This window comes from Lates calcarifer, linkage group LG6 (genome assembly GCF_001640805.2).
Source record: "Lates calcarifer isolate ASB-BC8 linkage group LG6, TLL_Latcal_v3, whole genome shotgun sequence".
Taxonomy (NCBI): domain Eukaryota; kingdom Metazoa; phylum Chordata; class Actinopteri; family Centropomidae; genus Lates; species Lates calcarifer.
In genome coordinates this window covers 15,913,026-15,933,248 of record NC_066838.1, presented here as the reverse complement: position 1 = coordinate 15,933,248, position 20,223 = coordinate 15,913,026, and the positions used below count along the sequence as shown (strand labels likewise).

The window sequence follows — 20,223 nt, the reverse complement described above, 5'->3', positions numbered from 1 at the left end:
ATTTGTATTTTTTACAGTGTAGTATCGAAAATGTCGCTTAAGTAAAATCCCTGAATACTTCTTCCACCACTGGCCCTCTGAAAAGGGGAACTAGATCTTGATGATCCGTCTTATAAGGTCAAACCATCTGTACGCACGCGCCAGCAGCCCCTAAAATTAGAGCGCGCCCATATTCTCACTTCTACGGTAAAAGAATAGATAAGGCTTGGGCATGGAAAACTTTGATGCGCTGTTTGAGTCCCTCACCTTCCCGACACAGTAGCAGGGGGCAAATATCAAATGGGCATGCCAAACATAGCCCCACAGAAAACTACACGCCCGAGCCTCCTCTCTATAGTCTGATAAATTTGTTGTAACGTTGCTTCACGTGGCATTTTCAACGCGTTGTTTGTGTCACCACTCATTTTCAGGGAGTCGTACTTTAACTCTACCGTAAATATCAGAATACGGGTGACTTCATAAGGCGGAAATTCGACTGAAAGCTGCGTGTTAAGAAGTCAGACAGCGTGACTGACAATGTTACATCATTTTACTGTAAATTTCTCGGAACCAGGTTCACACTGCAGACTCCAACAACATAAGAGCTGGAATTAACTCAGCAGGTGAAGTGATTACAGTTGACTACGCCTCTATACAAGCGTGTATACAATGAATGGACGGATAAAAGCGTGTGGATATCAAGTTCTTGGCTAATAACAGGTAAATAATTGGGCGAGGGAGGGTTGAAGGCGTGTAGGGTAGGCCCTGTTGTTGCCCTGTTGAGTATATGATCTTTTAGACTATATGTTTTTATTATATTCTTGTAAGTCACCTAAATTTGTAACTGTGTTTTGAAAGTAAAGTGTCATACCCCCTCTAGTCGAAAAATGACTCAAACTTCATTACTGCCTTTAATGACCTGCTCTGTAATGATACCTTTCGTCTTTGAGAAATAAGACGTAATAATACATAACGTAATAATACATAAAATGATAGGTTGGCTATTATTTCTGATGAGGCTGCTGCTGTTTTGTTATTGTTACTGAGAGTTTCCTACATGGCAAGATCCCAGTTTACAGTCAGGAGATGATGATGTCAGCGTCTTCAGTGCAGCACATTGAAACTTTTGTTTACTTTGTAATGTAGATGACCCACTCACCTAAATCAGTCAAGGCATGTTCACCACCTGGTCCCTGGGCACAGACACAGACATTTGTGTTCGTGTCTTTGTATAGCTGTTTTGTCTTTGCTCTCTGACATTTAAATAAGATCTATTAACAGCCACCTCGTACAGTGGCTCTTTACCCGGTAGACCCATTCTGTAATCCATTCAGACTCCTCTTACAAAGCACTTTCAATGTACACAGTAAATTTGTCCAAAGTTTTGGTAATCTATAGAAGCATACTATGTTGAGTCACACTGTTTTCAGTCTCTGATGATTGCTCTTGTTACTGACTTGACTTAGACCAGAGATGAGTGTCCATGGCAAGGATGAGGAGGGTAGAGCAAAGTCTCTAGTATCCACCTGTCTGTCCCTGAAGAGTGATCATTCCATAGACATTCCTCTTGCCTTCAAGAATGAACCTGGAATATTCAACACAACGTAAGAGTTCTCCTTATTCTCTTATCCTTGTGGAATAAATCAAGTGATTAGCTGTGTGTGTGTGTGTGTGTGTGTGTGTGTGTTCTACAATTTTATGCCCAATGCAGAGTGTATATTTTTATATTATAAGCTATAAAGCTATAAAATGTTCCTTTCAGCAAAAAGAGTGGCAGATACACTCTTGGAATTGTTTGAGTTTGCATTATTTTTGATAGTTTCCAACTGTCCAACTATCTGATGTAAAATCTTAATAGTATTAAAACACACACACACACACACACACACACACACACACACACAAACAAGTGGAAGTAGCTGCTCTGTTTCTACATTGGGTTGATTCAATGCTCGTCTGTAAACTGAGTTTTAGATCAAATACAACTTACAAAACTGGACAGCACAGTTAGTTCTCATTTAGTGCAACTCATCTTACTGACACAAACATATTCATGTGAATTGAAGAGTGAAGTGATGCACACTCTTTCTCTTTTCATCATTTTTGATTCTCCAATGTTTCATCAGAGATGGCCTTAAGTAGGGGAAATCCTGCTGGAAATGCAATATTACATCAGTGTATGTTTTTAAGGAAATAACAATTGAACCTAACAGATTTGACAGCATTCTCCTCTATTGTACAACTTTCCCACTGTAGTTCAGGCATATGAATACATCATTAGTTAGTTTCAGGTTAGATCAAGGAAACCCGCCTTAAACCCTCCACAAACTGACGTATGATAGACATATTACTTCAGTTGCTTCACTGCATCTTATTTGTATTTATGGACACAATAACTGCTGTGATCATCTGATCCCATCTTTAGTAAGTGTGTAAAGTGTATAAATATGAATGAAATGAATACCCTCACATTATAAAAATACTGTTTTTACTGAGGACCACTACTGATAATTATGACATAGTGATTCTACAGTCTATATTTTGCTATTTGACAATATACCCAGCATTGTTAACAAAAATAATAACAAAATTTTGAATTAAATAGAAAAATGTCTTCATTTTCACAGACAGAGGAAAAGGACTAGTGATGTTATCGACGAGCAGCTGTCATGCTGTGTTTTGTGCCAGGAGGTCCTGAGGGATCCAGTCTCCACCAGCTGTGGACACTTCTTCTGCAGGAAATGCATTGAATCATGCTGGGAACCTTGTGATTCAGCAGGAGATTTCTCATGTCCCCAATGTGGTAAACGATCCAGAAAAAGTCCTGAACTGCAGACACCCAGTCAAACCATCACTGAGCCCTGTAAGTGTCTACTTTTACAGAACTGTTTGTGTTAGTCTAGTCACCTTTTTCATTTTTTCTTTTGTATAACATACAACATGTAAAGCACATTTAAAATGTTTCAGCATTTCAGAAAATACAAAACTTATTATCAAATGTATACATTTTATGTTGGCACTGAAATGACTGCCAGCACTTTATTACACCATTAACAGTATGTATAGGTTTAAATGCAGCTTATTTTGAACGTAGTATGGGAATTATACTGTAAATTTAGTTACAATGTAATGATTAGAAAATGGTAGGGCATGATGTTTGAAGAGCCAAGCACTCTGTGTTGTATGTTCTCCACAGTTATTGTTATCTGACGACAGCACGTTTGATTTTATGCCGCGTTAACTTGACATGGGAGTTGCTGCTGGCCTCACTTGCATATAACAGAAATTAGTAACTGTTAAGGTGTTGACACTGGCAGAATCTTTTTATCAAGAAGAACATTTAGTTGATACAGTTATCCTCACCATAGACAACCAAAGCAACTGATAAATTATTGTTAAATAATGAATGAAGTTAATAATTAATGAAGTACCAAACAAAGCCTCTAATCATTTGCCATCTAGTGTAGGTCACATGTGATAGCATAAATTACATTCCCTTTGCAGTACAGCAGTCTATTGTAGCTCTCTTACTTTTCCTCTGTATTTGGTAGTAGCTATTTTCTCTCAGAAATAATGCACTAGAGGACATGTCACTCTCTGGGGCAATGTTTTTATTACGGTTGACTTAGTTCAATTTCAGTGCAAGTAGAGATGGTGCAACTGCACAAAATGGTGAGCTGAGTGTGAAACTGTCATGGCAGGTGGTAACAGTACAGGCAACAAGGATCCAAATGCAGACACACAAGCAGGCAGTGAAGAACCTTTAATAGATTAAATGATAGGGACCAGGCTTATAGACAGGCAGATAGCAGACAGGCAGACAACAGGTAAATATACACAGGTAGAAGGAGTGGGAGTCCACTATGAACAGCACGACAGGAAACACATTAGCAGATGATCTGACAACTGAGAAAAAGGGCTGGTAAAGATCCCAGGGAGCAAATGAGGGAGATGAGGGACAGGTTCGTGGATGGGCGGGAAGTTTCAATGACTGGAAAATGAAAAACAGGTGAGCAGGTGGGTATGGAGATAGGGAGAAAGTTTGGGGACATCTGGTGGGAAGATGGAGAATGACAGGTGACAGCACTGGAGGGAAACAAAGCAGGAGGGTTAGCAGATTATTACAGAAACTTATAGCAATCAGTACTGACTTTACGCTTAAAGTTACAGCCAAACTGCTAATTCTTTTTAGGACATGCAGTATTTTTAATTTTTTTTCACTTGTTTCAGTGACTGGCAGTCTGCAAGAGGTTTTAGGTAATCATAGGAACAGTCTAAGAAAGAGATGTGAATTTGCAATAGAAGGAACTACTGAAGCAGGATCTCGAACCCACCTGAATAGGATCTACACTGAGCTCTACATCACTGAGGGACAATGCGAAGGAGTTAATATCCAACATGAGGTTTGGCAACTTGAGACAATATCCAAAATGGAGACCCTGCATGACACTCCAATCAAATGCCATGACATCTTTAAGGTCTTACCTGGCCAAAAGAGATTCATCAGAGTAGCTCTGACGAATGGCATTGCTGGCATCGGTAAAACCTTCTCTGTGCAGAAGTTTACTCTGGACTGGGCAGAGGGCTTAGAAAATCAAGATGTCAGCCTGGTGATTCTGCTCTCATTTCGGGAGCTGAACTTGATCAGAGAGAAGCAGTACAGTCTTCTCAGGCTACTTCACGATTTTGATCCGACACTACACATGGTCACAGCAGAAAAGCTTGCTGTTTGCAAGGTTTTGTTAATCTTTGACGGCCTGGATGAAAGCAGACTTTTGTTGGATTTCCAGAACAATGAGGTTGTGTCAGATGTCACACAGGTATCGTCAATCAACATGTTGTTTATAAATCTCATCAAGGGGAATCTACTTCCCTCAGCTCTCCTTTGGATAACTACAAGACCTGCAGCAGCCAATCAGATCCCGTCTTCATATGTTGACAGGGTAACAGAAGTACGAGGATTCACGGACACTCAGAAAGAGGAGTACTTCCGGAGGAGATTCACTGAGGAGTCAGTGTCAAGCAGAGTCATCTCCCACATCAAGGCATCCAGGAGCCTCTACATTATGTGTCACATCCCAGTTTTCTGTTGGATCACTGCTACAGTTCTGGAGCATATGATGACTACAAACCAAAAAGAGCTTCCCAAGACACTGACTGACATGTACTCACACTTTCTCTTGGTTCAGACCAAGAGGAAGAAACAGAAGTATAATAAGCAGCATGTCATGATCCAACAGGAGTCAATGCAGACTGACAGAGAAGTCCTTCTGAAGTTGGGGAGACTTGCATTTGAACATCTGGAAAAAGGGAACATCATGTTCTACCAAGAGGACTTGGAGCGATGTGGTCTTGATGTCAGAGAGGCCTTAGTTTTCTCAGGACTGTGCACAGAGATCTTCAAAAGAGAGCGTGTTCTCTTTCAGAAAACGATTTACTGCTTTGTTCATTTAAGCATTCAAGAGTTTCTTGCTGCTGTCTACATAGTTCACTGTTACTTGAACAAGAGTATAGAAGTACTGGTGACATTTCTTGGAGAAGACTGGGATACAAACAGCAGTGACCCAGGTCTGGATAGCTTCCTCAGCAGAGTTGTGGACAAATCTCTCAACAGTGGAAATGGCCACCTGGACCTCTTTGTTCGCTTCCTACATGGCCTGCTATTGGAGTCCAACCATCATCTCTTAGGAGGTCTACTGGGCTGGACAGCTAGCAGTCCAGAGAGCATCCAGAGAGTGATCAACAACCTGAAGAAGATGAATGCTTATGATATCTCTCCTGACAGAAGCATCAACATCTTCCACTGTTTGATGGAGATGAATGACCACTCAGTACATCAGGAGATCCAAGAGTATCTGCAGTCAGAGAACAGATCAGAGAAGAAACTCACTAAGACTCATTGCTCGGCTCTTGCCTACATGCTGCAGATGTCAGACAAGGTTCTAGATATGTTGGATCTGAAGAAGTACAACACGTCAGGTGATGGAAGACGGAGATTGCTCCCAGCTGTCAGAAACTGCAGAGATGCTCGGTTAGTCCAGATGTGAATATTAAAAATGTAAAGTTAATTTTATGTTATGCCATTTTTGTTACAGTACAGATAATTAGTTTCTCATATACTTGTTCATTATAAACATATCATTGTGTATAATACATAAGCTTATTAATTCCATTCTATCAATGATAAAGACTGTGAACTGCAATTGAAAGCTCTGAAAGGGCCAGTAAGTGGACCTTTGAGTAGACATTAGTTTGCCATTTGGGTAAAATTTGCAACTCTGTTCTCTTATGACATATATATATGTATGTGTGTGTGTGTGTGTGTGTGTGTATTTCTATTACTCAGTTGATTGTGTTTATACATACATACATTAAATATGTATTTGCAGACTCTCTGGCTGTGGACTCTCTGAGCAGCATTGTAAAGTTCTGTCCTCAGCTCTGATGTCAAACCCCTCTCATCTACGAGGGTTGGATCTGAGTGAAAATGACTATCTGCTGGATTCAGGAGTGAAGCTCCTGTCTGTGGGTTTGCAGAGTCCAAACTGCAGACTGGAGATACTAAGGTAGGGTGAATGATGGATTCTTAGCCTGTAACATCTTTGTGGGCCGGTAGCCAACACTGTGTGGACCACTACCAGTTGTGGTCTGATCATTGAATCACTGGATTAGAGCACAGCAACATTTAGCTACAGATTTAGACCCAAAGGAATCTGATTTAACAATGTGTTTTGTCTTTTTTGTATTTTTTTAGACTGAAAAACTGCAGTTTGTCAGAAAGTTGTTGTGATTCTCTGGCGTCAGCCCTGAAGTCCCCCTCGTCTCAACTGAGAGAGCTGGACCTAAGTAACAACAACTATCTGAAGGATTCAGGGGTGGAGATTCTCTCTGCTGGACTGGAGAGTCCTCACTGTAGACTGGAGACTCTGAGGTGAGACAGCATTTTCTTAACATCAGTGGGACAGCATAGAAGCATACATTCAATATATTTACATGCTAAAAATGTTTCTTTAAAATTCTATTAATTCTATCTTTTATTTTCAAAATTCAATAACTACATTTTTTATATTTTATCTAGATTAAGTTGCTGCAGACTGTCAGAGAGCTGCTGTGCACATCTGGCCTCAGCTATCAAGTCCAACCCGTCCCATATGAGAGAACTAGACCTAAGTAAGAACAAACTGAAAGATTTGGGAGTAAATCGACTTTGTGCTGCACTGGGGAATCCTCAATGCCAACTAAAGACTCTGAGGTGAGTTCACATGTAGATCAGATCTTTAACAAGAAAAAAATTTGTTCTTGCATGCATAAAGTTCTACTTTTTACAGGTTTTAACAGGCTCCCTAGGCTGTCACTCACTGTTATGTGGATCAGTGCAATGGAATTTATATTGTATTGTTTATTAATTTAAGTAGTAGCACAAGAGAAAAACTCTCTCTCTGTGTCTGCCTGAAAGTGTTTCTTGTCATCACATTGCTGATTCTGCATTTGAAATGCTCTTGTCATCACCTCTGACTGTCTGTCTACTTCAGAGTTTTAGAGGGTTTGAGAAATGTCGGATCAGGATCGGACAACCAGAGTACATCCTAAGTGTCTGAGGTGACATGCATGTGTTATTTTTCCAGACATCTACCCTTTGCAGGTTGTCAGAGATGGGTAGTTGATGGAGACTGCTTCTAGTACTATGCAGTCAAACTGTTTCCTGTCCCCTGCGACTTGTAATAGGGTGCGAGAGTGGCTGCTTACATTTGTCCTTGTCACAATCATCACAGCTTTTTGGTCTGGCATCATGGCAGGGAGTAAGTGTCTGTCTTTGCCCATTTATCTCTATAGAGCCTATGTGAAACAGCTTGACTGTATGAGGAAGAGCAATTCAATTCAGTTCAATTCAATTTTATTTCTATAGTGCCAAATCACAACAAAAGTCTTCTCAAGGCACTTTTCATATAGCACAGATCTAGACCATTCTCTTTAAAATATGGTATTTACAGAGAGAGACCCTAGGGAGACACTAGGTGCCAGTTGCAAGGAAAAACTTCCTTTTAAGAGGGAGAACCCTGGACTCAGGGTGGGCGGCCATCTGCCTTGACCGGAGCAAAGGATGCCTTTGGCAAGCTAAGCTCTGTAGGCACAGGTGAAGCCATGTAACCTTTCACACCTTGAGTTGCAGTCCCTAAGAATGCCAGAGTAAGGTGAGACAGCCATTTATATGGGCAATATGAGGGGAACTGAATGGGCCTGTCCTGGGTTTGTTTTCACTATAGTGTATCAGATTTAATTTTAGCCATACAATTACAGGCTCGATAGATGTGGACTGACAGAGAACTGCTGTACTGCTCTGGCCTCAACTCTCAAGTCCAACCCCTCCAGCCTGAGAGAGTTGGAACTGAGTAGTAATGACCTGCAGGATGCAGGAGTGAAGTTGCTGTGTACAGGACTGGAGAGTCCACACTGCAGACTGGAAGCTCTGAGGTCAGTCAGCATGTTTTCAGTTTGGCAATAACAAAACATGACAATAAAATTAATATTGCACTGACATTTTGATAACAACAGAGCCGATTTGCTATTGTGCTATTATGTAAAACTACATTGCTGTAAAATAACGGGGAACAAAAAGCATTATCCTCCTCACTCTCAAGTCACTGCTTAAACCAAGCAATAACATGTTATCATCATTATTCATTATATCACAATACTGTGCCACAGCCATCTGATAAACAATTTAGAAAAACTCACTTGGTAGTGGAGTAAAAAGTGCAGTATTTTCCCCACAAAATCAAAAGTAGTGGAGAAGAGACAAGCATAAAATAGGAATACTGGAAGTAATGTATCAAGTATCTCTATTTTTGTACAGCACTTAAAAATGTACATTGTTACTTTCCACCACTCCTGATGCCCAGGGTAGAGCTTTGTAAAACTTTTTTGTATGCGATGAAACAATTTAAATTCCTGTTTCATAACCAGGAAATGAGAGCAATTAACAGTTAATGGTGGTATTTTGAGGAGCTTTTTTTTTCTTAATTTAAGCCACAAAACCCTGCAGTGTCATGTTAAATAAAAACGGTAGCTGCTAAATATATGTGTTTGGTATCTTTGGAAGTCTTGAATAAAAATTTTTTATAATGTTTTATGAGTTTGAATAGTACTTTGTAGTGGTGAACTTGTGGCTACATGATTGAAGAGGTTATTTAGTACTGCTTTTTTCTTGTTGCATGAGGATATTTTGACTTCCTGTTTTGAACTTTTTTGTTTTATTTTTGTTTTTAAGCAGCATATTAACATAGTGTATTCTCTAACTAAATGTTTGATTCTTTGATTTAGATTGAGATCCTGCTGGTTGTCAGAGAGTTGCTGTGCTTCTCTGGCTTCAGCTTTGATGTCAAACCCCTCCAGTCTGAGAGAGCTTGACCTGGGTGAAAATGACCTACAGGATTCAGGAGTTGAGCAGCTGTCTCCTGGATTGAAGAGTCCACATTGTAGACTAGAGACTCTGAGGTAAGGTTCCTGTAACGAGATTAAAACCTTTTTAGAAGGAGGATATACTGTTGTGGTGGATTTTGCAGTTAAAAATGTTATTTAAGTGCGGTTGGTGCATGTAGCTGGTATCTCTGTTCTCTTACATCAATATATTTATTAATTTGGCGAAAACAGGAAAAAACTATTGACCAATATGCTTCACTGACACAGTAGTAATACCAAATGTGACATGAATGGGAAAGCCCCCCATAAAAGTCTTCTGATGTCTGCAGGTTGATGCGCTGTCGGCTCACAGATGAAGGCTGTACTTTTCTGGCATCAGCTTTTAAGTCCAATCCATCCTACCTGAAAGAGCTGGACCTGAGTAAAAACACCCTGCAGGAATCAGGAGCAAAGCTGCTGTCTGGTTTCCTGGAAAGTCCGCACTGTAGACTGGAGACTCTCAGGTTGGAAGCATGTTTGAGTCAGTCTACTAATTTCAGTAATGTTGTATAAAACAGAGTTGGTGGCAAACCACATATTCTGCAGCTGCATTCTGCAGTCAGAGGCTTAATGTGATAATGTGTTTGATTTAATCTGTAGCTGATTTTTGTTTATCCCTACAGAATGGAAGAAGTGTAAAACTGGAGTGTGTCCATCTGACAAAAATGCAACTTTTCACTGGCCATGACATGTTGCTGACTCTGAGCCTGCCACAGTCACCACGTCACTACAACACCGCAGCTGTGCCTTAACCCCAGTCAGAGATTTGTTGTGTTTGAATCAGTTTTTCCATGTATTTCCTCAGATGCCAGAAGACTATTTTGACTTTATACTGACTGCTCATATGTTTAGAGAAATTCTTTGTCACAGTTAACTGTTCTTCCTGTTTAAAAAGTACTTGTTTCAGTATGAAAAGCCTCTTTGTGCTTGCAGGAGGCATGGTTATTTCTGTGCTGTGGCAGAGGGACGTAACCGCATTGTTGTAAGTACACCTGTTCATTAGTTGGTGATAAAACATATTAATTGGTTTAAAATGTACTTTGAAATGTCTGTATATAGTCAGGTTATAGTTAATTTTTCTCAGTGCTTTTTTAGTTGACTTTTTGGGTGTATAGAATGCTGCCAGGTCTTCTCAGTTTGTTAAGAGAATAGTTTTGACATTTTAGGAAATAATGCTTCTGTGCATTATTGCTTGGGTGGAAAGTAGCAAGATAAGAATATCAATACCACTCTTGAGCCTCTATGTTATATATGAAGCTACAGTATTGGCTGGTTAGTTTAGCTTAGCACAAATACGGAAATAAGGAACAAAGGGAAACAGCTAGCCTGGACCTGCTCAGCAATAATTCCAGACATCCAGCAGAGAGTCCAGGAAGTTACTGCTCCCAGCCAAGAAATATGATACCTCCATAAAATAACAATTTGTTGTTGTTAAGATCACTTTTTGTACAGATTGAACAAATAAGATAATACATATTAAAGCAACAAAGAACTGATTTGCAATAGGGAGGCTTGGGCCTCTTTTATTCCCACTCTGCGTTGTGAATGCCTGTTCTCGCACTTTGGCAGTAACAATATCTGTTGCAGAGTGAAAAAGATTATATGTAGTTACTTAATATAACTGTTGTTTCAGTGCTTTTTAACTTATGTGTATAGATTTGTTTTAACAGACTTAATTTCCTGGTCTAATATATTTTGAATAAGTCAATCACAAGTTAGCAAGACAGAAAACCCTGTTCTTACCCACACACTGACCAATGTGCTGCAAAGTATATTTGTTTGATGTAAGTGATGGGGGGGCATTAATATTTAGTGCATGATGCTCTCAACACACTTACCTACACAAGGACACAACTGAGAGAAAGAGTTTTATTTTCAAGCTTTTTTAGCCCCTTTCCATAGGAATAACCTTTACAGGATCTCCCAAAACCCTTTGGTAGATTTCCCTTTACATTCTTTCAAAAATATTTCTCACAGTCAAACACAAGAAAACAACCAGCTATGAGGCAAGTTTGATGAGGTTTCATCATGTTAATGGAAATAGAGGAAAACATCTTAAATGGTATCCAAAACCCCGCTTAAGATGCTGCACATATCTGTAAGGTGGAGACAGCAATATGCAAGCTGTGCTACTTAGTATAGGAACAATAAATAACTAAATAACACACTCAAACCAAGAAACCCAGAGAAAAATAAATACATTCAAAGTAAGATCAAATCAAATTTCCCAATACTTCCACAATTAAAAATAAATGCTCACCTTAAGGTCAGAAACTGTGTTTGTTCATATAAAGTGACTTTTGACTGCAGATTTGAAATACCTCTATAGAAAGCTTGACAGTTTAAAAAAAAACCTTAGCTTATGTGGAAGATGAATAAAACAATGCCCTGAAACCCATTTGCTGTATATCCTGAAATATATCATGTGCATATTCTGTTTCAGAGTAAAATATTTTAACTGACCATGATTTATTGTTCATAATTCAAATGCTTGATAGGCTGTTGCTTAGCACATGGTATACAACAATTCAACTTAAAAATGGGACACCTGCAGTTCTAAATGAGTCTAAAATAAAAGCCTAATTAAAATGATCAAACAAAATCGATATGCGTATGATACTGAAGAATATTGAATCTCTCATTTTTCTAAAAACCCTGAGTTCAGTTCAGGCCCTCGACATTTTTGAAATGCTGAAATCATTTCTTTTTTGGTGTAAAAACCTTTCAGCTTTGCTGTGCTCATCAACACACTCACCTTGTAGAAAAATATAATATTCACTCAATGCTATGTCATCTACCAAATGTGTAACAGCGGGGTCTTTGCTCTCTTTCTCTTACTTAAAAAGCTGAGTTTTGGCTTTTTTCTGTCCATTCATTCTAATGCCATTTACTTCTCTAGGGCCGCCATCTTCGCCGTCCTCGCCTTCATTTTTGTTTGACCAGCTGGCTTTCAGAGGGGTCAGCTCAGGTGCAATTATGTCTCCATCCTGTGTGTGAATAAACACAGAAGACATCCATATTGATAAGGGCAGTGTAGCGTGTACAGAGTGTCATTACTGATGCAGGGGAACAACATTGCAATAACTCTGATATAATTCTTCCTTCCCAGCCCAATAATACATGTGGACTGGAGGAGGAATCTAACCACTAGATGCTAAATTCAACTATTGAAACACATCTTTAAATTTTTACCTCCTCTTTCAGGTTCTCTCTGTTTCTACGTCACAGTTTTCCTTAATGTATTAATTATTGGTTCATGCTTGTTGTGCAGCAGCTACAACAACAGGCTCACTCCAGCAACAATTTGCAAAAGACTCAGATTCTGAGATAGAAATGTAAATGAAGTGCTTCCATCTCAGCCTGCCATTTTATTACTTCACCTCACATAGCTTCACTAAGATATTTTTGGCTCTCCACTGTGATTTGCCATATGAGCTGAAAGACTGTGGCATTCTTTATAATGATAAACTTGTGTTACAACATCTTTAGCCCTCTCTACTCTGAGGAAGAGAGATTACAATACATTAATGAAATCTATAGTCATTTATTTGAATAATACATAGAAATCCACAAAGCAAATTTCCACAGTTTTGAAAAACATTGTTTAAACCAGCAATATGTGATTGTTTTTTTTTTTGGCCACTTGGGGGCAGTAGGGACAAGCTGTGAACACACTGACATATCACTATTTTAGTTAATATGGGAAACTTGTCAGTCACTTATTTACCCACCCAACAGTTACGGAGCACCATTCATTTGGAGTTGTGCGTCTATCTACTCAGTTAATTCAAGTCTAATATTGACTCCTTTCGCTTCTGAGGGCAATGTCTGTCTCTTTTAGCTGCTAAATGCTACACCAGCTGCTCGCTAACTCTGTCTGCAGTTTGGTGCTCAGTAGACTGTACAGTGGGAGTTTAAAGCCTTCTCTCTGCAAAAACAGCTGCCTGCTGCCTTGAGAATGAACCAGGACAGTTTAACAATAAGATGAACCTCACTCTGAAGCTCTGTAAAGTCAAGAGGAGTGTAGATTTAGATGATAATTTTCTGTTGGCTCGTCACTCTAACCGTTAAACCTTTCAGTTTGTTATTATAACAACATAATTTCTATCTGCTTTAAATCCGCTTGTGGCCACTATTAACCGTGCTCTCCAGTCTGCAGGAATTTGAATCATATGACTGCTGTGCTCTTGGTCTACGTGTGAATTTTTGAGGGTTTGATTGGACGCAGAATACAAACATTGTGACCTCACATAATTGTACAATTCTCGACACTGCAGCAGATAAATGTTACCTGAGGTTTTGAGAAGTTCTTGTTCATGCACCACTGGACAAAGTGCTTCTTGGCAGCATCCATACTCTTATCATCCGTCTTCTTACAGTAGACCCTGATCAGCTCCTCAGCAAATTGTTCTGGAAGAAGTTTTGACACCTGACGAGAATGACAGCAACAAAGAGTTTTTGTCGATTTAAACTTAAAATAGAGGCAGCACAAGGAACATACAACCAGGTAACTCACACAAGTAAAGATTACGATGTGAATTCAGCAATAGCTCTGACCTGGTTCTTGCGAATCTGGATGGCTGTAGTTGGGTCGTCCTTGCAATAGAAACGCACATTGTTGACAGGGTTCTTCTCCTTCATCCCATAGTCCATAACAATGACCTGAAAGAGAAGGGGAAGTTTTTAGATCTACAAGTGCAGTGGGCCACAAAAGGGAAGGCATTACCTTACAAATCAGATGATGATAACACTAAAATTCACAATAAACAAAAGGTAATTCTCTCTTCTGGAGCTATGAGTAAGTGTAGTTAATGTTTTGAAGTATTTAAAAGTTATTCGATTAAAAACTCACATTAACTACAAAGTCCTCTGGCTTCAGATTGACGTCATAGGCGCCACTCTGAGGGATGGTCTGAGCCAATTCTGCTTCCCAGTTGTGAATCATCTCCTTAGAGTTGTGTGAGAGAGAGGTGGAGGAGTCAAGATATGTAGAAGGATAAATAACATATATACAACCACAAAATGAGAAATCTCTCTGGCTGAAGTTCAGTTCAGTTTTGTTTAACTGTTAGTACTATTGTCATGGGCATCACACACCCTGGCAGTATATTATAGGTTGTTGACATTTTTGACAATTGCTAAATTGTCTAAGTAATTGAAATGCCCAATATTTGCTTATTCCAGCTTTTCAAACAAGAGGCTTGTCTTTGTTTTATACCTTAGTGAATTGCATTTCTTTGGGTTTAGTATTGCTGCTTGGACAAAACAAGCAACTGGGAAAACTGTAGGAAATGCAACAATCAAATACAGACACACACCTGAGTGGCATGCAGGGGTTTCTCTGCCTGGGTTTGGCCCAGACACTTGTAGAGGCGTCGACAGATGATGTTGCGCAGAATCTGCCTCGCTTCAGCCAGCTCCACGGAGGACGAGTGGAGGATTTGTTCAAACACATGATCTACATATGACAAGCAGAAGTTAGCAAATCATAATTCAACACAGACACAAAACACAGGAAGTGTAAATGCAAAAATAGTGCTATGAAAGTGGTTATTAGTGCATTAGTGAAGATTTTCAATGATGAAACTAACACCACACAGAGGTATCTACAGACCTGTCAACTTGCTGTAGGCCTCCATGTCATCTATGGCTGTAGAGAGAGTGAAGATCTTCCCTCCTGAGCCTTCAATCTGGATGTGCGGATCTGCTTTTAAAAAGGCCTCTGTGATCCTGGATAAACACACCTAACACATCAGCCCTTTTGAAAGCATTTCGCTGCATACAATACAGGAGAAATAATCACAAGGCAAAGTAAACAAGCTTTCAGAGGAAATAGCTACTCACATGGTCTCTATGATGTTTCCCACTTTGTGCTGATAGGCTCTTCTGTGGAGACAGTTCCTTGTGTGGAACATGTCGTACAGGTTGCCCACCTCCTGTGAAAATAATTAACTGTTTTAGTCACTAATGATTGCCGTTTTGAAAACTGATCAAAAAGCAGATGTAGCAAAATCAGCACCTTGTCCCGAGTACAGATGTGTTTCTGCCCGTCCACCTCACACACCCTGGCAAACTTCAGGAAGCGGCGATAATCGAAGTTATTCTGGATGCCCAGGTGGTAGCAGTCCCTAGGAATAGATAGAGTGCAGAGACAGGTCATTTAACTAAAAAGAAAAATATGAGTTTTTAATTTATGATTTAGGACAGTTATTAAATGAACTAAAAAAAATAAATGAGCCTCACCTGGCAAAGTAATCCCACTTATCCACATCAATGCCATTTCTCTTGTTAGCCACGATTTCGTAGAGGAAGGACTTGTCTTCTGGACGGCCTTTGTACTGCCACTGTGGAGAATCCCACCTTTGAATAAAGCTCCTGCAGTGGGAACACCCTAAATAATGCTGACTGACTTGATTTCACACAGGTAGAACTAGTAGTTACCTTCTGGCCTTGAGCTGCTTTAGTGTCCTGTGGTCCAGCAATCTGCTCCTTAATGAAGTCCAGGTCCTCAGGCAGCACCAGGCCGTGCTGCTTCATCACCGGCTTCAAGCCATTGTCATCAACCAGGTGGTCAAACATGGCTAAAGAGGCAATCTCATGCTGCAACGTACACAGACTCAATTATTAATGTGGGAATATGCGTGGTCACAATTTGAAAATGAAAGCAAAATAACTCATTACTCAAACAGAAATAGCTTATCTCAGCTAAAACATGACAGAATAAAATGTGAATGCTTGTCTTATCTGTCACGTTTGCTGGACGGCAGGTCTGTGGTCATAACTTACATAATGACTGTGTGTTTAATAGTTCTTATCAGTGATGCTTATCATTCTGAACACTACAACCACTACCTTAGCTGTCATGATTACAAGTCAAGTGATGTCAACTGCTCTGCATGGTAGCCTTGTTTTACAAAAATTATAACTGCCAATAAAAAGCTTTAGCAATAAACACTGTTTATTGCTGTAAGTACCATATGGTAGAGCAGGTTTTATATAACTTTAAATGGAAATATGAAAGCAGGGCAAACTGTGCCCTTATTTTGATGAAGTCTTTCGGTTGCAGTGGACGACATTATATGGCAGATAAAAGCACTCGAGCTTTAACCATCCCCACAGTGGGTGACTACAAGAGAGCACAAGGTGTTTCTCAGTTACACTTCAAAAATAGCGAGTCCAAAGGCCGTCTACTTTTTCCAGACAGTAGCTGTAACAGATTGTTCCCATTTTTCCTCCATACACCACCATATGATATGTTGCTGAAGTAGTCAGTGCCTTATTTCAAGAACGCTAGAATGGGGAAGTTAAATAGTGAGATCTTTGGGTAAACAAACTGAACTGAGATTATCCTTTGCTGTACTACGACTCGATATATTCGTCTGGGATAGGGTGTGGTATTTGCGGATCCTTGGCTGCCAAATAATTTTCTGAAGAAACATGAAGTTGCAGCAAAACAGAAAATGGGGGAAATCAAACAACCAGAAGACTAGAGGTAGTGGACACTGCAATATGCTGCTGAGAAAACGTGGATTCAGATAATCAGCCTCTGCAACTAATGACTCAGAAGAAAGGAACTAATGCCTGTACAAGGTCTAATCCATAGAGTATTTTTTATTTTGGCTTGCTGATTACACAGCACTGTAGTTCACTGGCTCTCTTTGTGGCTTTTAACGAATGTGTTGTCTTAACAGGGTGATGTGCTGAACTGTACGTGACCTTGTGTGTCTCCTTAACTCCCTTGTTGATTTTGTTTGACACTTACAGCATATGGCAAAGGACAAGAGAAGTATATTTCAGTTTCTCACCTTCCAGGTAACTCCCGGACGTGCTCTGGGGATGAACATCCCATCGAACATATGGGAAAATGGCCCATGTCCTGACAGGAAGTAGCACATATAAAAATTGATTTTGTTGTGTGTGTGTGCGCATCTGTTTGTGTAAACTTCAGACTAATCTGCTTGTGTTCTGTTCTCAAATGGAAAACAGAAGATAACAAAATTCACTTTCCTTTTCACTCACACACACATCCAGTGACTAAAAGGTTAAAACCTGGAACATGTCAGGATCTGTGTGTGACTCACCCAGGTCATGGCAGAGCCCAGCGATCTGCACACAAAGGATGTCTCTGCGAGAGATTAGGAGTTCTGGCTGCCTCTCATTCAGAGCTTGTACGAGTCGTCCAGCCAGGTAACCCACCCTGTTCCAACGAAAACACGACAACACATGACAAATACATAATAACTGAATAACTTGGTAACAATATATCCATCAGACAGTCTTTTTGGTTGCTTCTTTCCTTGCAAAGAATTTATTCAAACATCTGCTGATCGACCATCCTGCAAGGATGAACATGGTCATTTGAAGTGTCGCAGCTTTTCACCATTTCATCATTTCTCAGCATCACATTGCCAGCAGTCTTTTTTCTGGTACTGAGATGTACTCAGGCCGTTGCTCCTAAAGTTGTGCAACTATGGTATTCTGAAATCCAAATATATTTCCCAATCAAATTATTATTGAGAGAAAAGAAGTTGTATTTTGTATCGGTGAGTCACCTTTTATTATACTTGTGTTTGTCACTTTTATGACTTCATTTTTGTCATCAGCAATTGATGTCATGATTTGAGTTTTACTATGGTTTTACTGCTTTATATGTGTACTGAACAGCAAAGCAACGTTGGCTCATGATGCCCTTGTGATAAAGCCTAATCAATAAACAGCATGTCTGACCGAGGACATACCCGATGCAGTGCTCAAAGCGGTTGTGGGATGCGCCAGGAAAAACAAAGTAGGTCCCTCCAAGCTGCTTGATGTTTCGTAGCCTCTGGAACTGAGGTGTGTCTATGATTTTGATGAGAAGTGGGTGTAACTCCACATGCCCGTGGATGGGATCATTAAACACCTGGCAGAAAACAGTCACAGTCACAACGGTTATGAAAACACAAAAAAGACCTGCTTCGCTATTCTTAGTCATAGCAGAGGTGTGCCAATATGCAGTCTCTCTTTTAATATTTGCGTGGCAGGGTGGTTTGGACATATTTTCATGCATAACGCCTGAACAGAGGCATATACATATAATAACACACTTTACAAACAAAAAATACAAAGGTCTGTGCAACATAAAAATAAAATGCAGAATAAAACCAAGCAAAGTAGTCAGACATAAGTAGGTGTGACACTGGATAAAACAGGAGGGATTATCTACAATCTGGGAATGCTGTATAGTCAAGGTGTAATTTGAAAAGTGATTTAAAAGAGCAGATCTCCTGCAGGTCATTAAGGTGTCTCTGAACCGTGACATAAAAGCTAAATCACTGTGATTCACACTTGCTTGCTGTTTATCCTACAAACCCTGTTATGTCTTCCATATCTCTACAGCCTTGAAAGAGCAGCACTGTGATGCAGTTGTTACCTTGCTTGGCTCAGCTTCTATCTGCCACAGCTTCCTGAGGCTGTGTAGGATCTGCAGACGGTCACCGAGGTACCTGGACAGAGTGAAATAAAAGAACATGGAGAGAAACAGCAGAGGAAGAAGAAAAGTGGTGTGAAACATCAAAGTAACCCACATGGGATCTTGCCATCCTTTGACACCATTGTTAGAGCTTTAGGGGGAACTGGTTTGGGTCACATGTATTCCTACCCACAAGACAATTTTTTTTAGAAATCCCACATCAAGGACACACTTACTCTATGCCAATCTTCTCCAGCTCAGCATCCCCGAGATACCTCAGCCCGACTCCAGTTATTTTTTGTGCTGGATAATAGAGCAAACATGTCAGTTTTGATGTTAGCTCATGTCACAGCATCTAGTTAGCGTTAAATATAAGCAGCTCCCAGTTAACTAGCAATATTCAGACCAACAGTGAGATGCTGACTCGTAAATTTAAGCGGTCAAACCAGAACACAAACCTCTAAACTTATTTTCCCAAGCTCCAAGACCTTCTCGTCGTAGGTACTGACACGTTTCCTCCACTCCCCATCGCATGTAGTCCGAGTCCTGCAGCCGGACCATTGACACTCTCTTCTCCGGCGTTTTGAAGCCGGTGCTCGAAACCGCCTCTAACGGTCGTTTTCGATTCTCCATGTCGACAAACGGGCGGTTGTTCGGGTCGGTCAGAAAAGCAGAAACCTGCACAATTAAACACGGCAACGTTTCCCCACGCCGACTGCAACAACAGCTGATCGGGTAACCCCTGCGCAGAAGACACCCAGGCTGCCTGGCGGTGAAAAATACCCGGGTTTTGGTTATTCACTGGGTGCGTCAGGTTAAACCGAAACACAAAAGCCATCCGTTCCGGTTGCTCTTTTCAAAATAAGAGTCTATTGAAACCTAATTCGAAATGTGGCGACTCTTACCAGAATAAAACAAGGGCCCATGTCTCTCAAACTGATAAAGGTATAATTTTGGACTCAAGTGAGAGATAAAACTAAAAATCCCTCTTTTTTTAGTCTTACTCACAAACTGTGCCTCTAAATTGAAGAGACCTCCGCAGGTCTCTTAAATTGTATAAAATAATAATAATATATGAAACAGTAGAGTCAGGAAAAGAGTAATTTTCATCTATCATTTGCATTTGAACACCTAATAAAATGTTATACAACAATTTTGGTTGAGATACCTATTTTTGCTATGTTGGAATGGACAGTTAACAAAATGTTTGTGTGACAAATAATTGCCATTTTATTATAGCTGCTGCTTAACTACAATTGATCAGCTTTGGTGAATGCAAACCAGGAGAGTGACTTTACTTTTTCTTTGACTACAGTTTTCAAGTATATGTACTTTAC

The 20,223-nt window shown here is 40.0% G+C and overlaps 2 protein-coding genes across 5 annotated transcripts; one reads left to right on the top strand and one right to left on the bottom strand.

The window, feature by feature from the left end:
• The first annotated feature begins 292 nt into the window (after positions 1 to 292).
• On the top strand, positions 293 to 11,906 carry LOC108877933 (NACHT, LRR and PYD domains-containing protein 12). 4 transcript variants are annotated; one of them, XM_018668184.2, is made up of 11 exons: positions 303 to 699; positions 1,446 to 1,583; positions 2,607 to 2,842; positions 4,210 to 6,010; positions 6,369 to 6,545; positions 6,734 to 6,910; positions 7,058 to 7,231; positions 8,278 to 8,451; positions 9,301 to 9,474; positions 9,729 to 9,902; positions 10,062 to 11,906. In XM_018668184.2, the coding sequence occupies exons 2-11, from the start codon at positions 1,453 to 1,455 to the stop codon at positions 10,075 to 10,077; spliced, it is 3,234 nt and encodes a 1,077-aa protein (XP_018523700.1). In that variant the 5' UTR covers positions 303 to 699; positions 1,446 to 1,452; the 3' UTR covers positions 10,078 to 11,906. The 4 variants fall into 4 exon arrangements, with proteins under 4 accessions (XP_018523704.1, XP_018523702.1, XP_018523700.1 ...); XM_051071287.1 differs by having other exon boundaries at positions 306 to 699; positions 4,858 to 6,010; XM_018668188.2 differs by lacking the exons at positions 9,301 to 9,474; positions 9,729 to 9,902; positions 10,062 to 11,906 and adding an exon at positions 7,512 to 7,578 and having other exon boundaries at positions 293 to 699; positions 8,278 to 8,396.
• On the bottom strand, positions 11,294 to 19,728 carry samhd1 (SAM domain and HD domain 1). The gene is made up of 16 exons (XM_018668189.2): positions 19,345 to 19,728; positions 19,123 to 19,189; positions 18,848 to 18,920; positions 18,177 to 18,337; positions 17,520 to 17,635; positions 17,244 to 17,314; positions 15,880 to 16,038; positions 15,682 to 15,782; positions 15,458 to 15,566; positions 15,283 to 15,374; positions 15,053 to 15,168; positions 14,757 to 14,896; positions 14,291 to 14,386; positions 13,996 to 14,100; positions 13,730 to 13,867; positions 11,294 to 12,425 (listed from the first exon to the last, which is right to left on the bottom strand). The coding sequence occupies exons 1-16, from the start codon at positions 19,517 to 19,519 to the stop codon at positions 12,273 to 12,275; spliced, it is 1,872 nt and encodes a 623-aa protein (XP_018523705.1). The 5' UTR covers positions 19,520 to 19,728; the 3' UTR covers positions 11,294 to 12,272.
• Between the last annotated feature and the right edge of the window lie 495 nt (positions 19,729 to 20,223).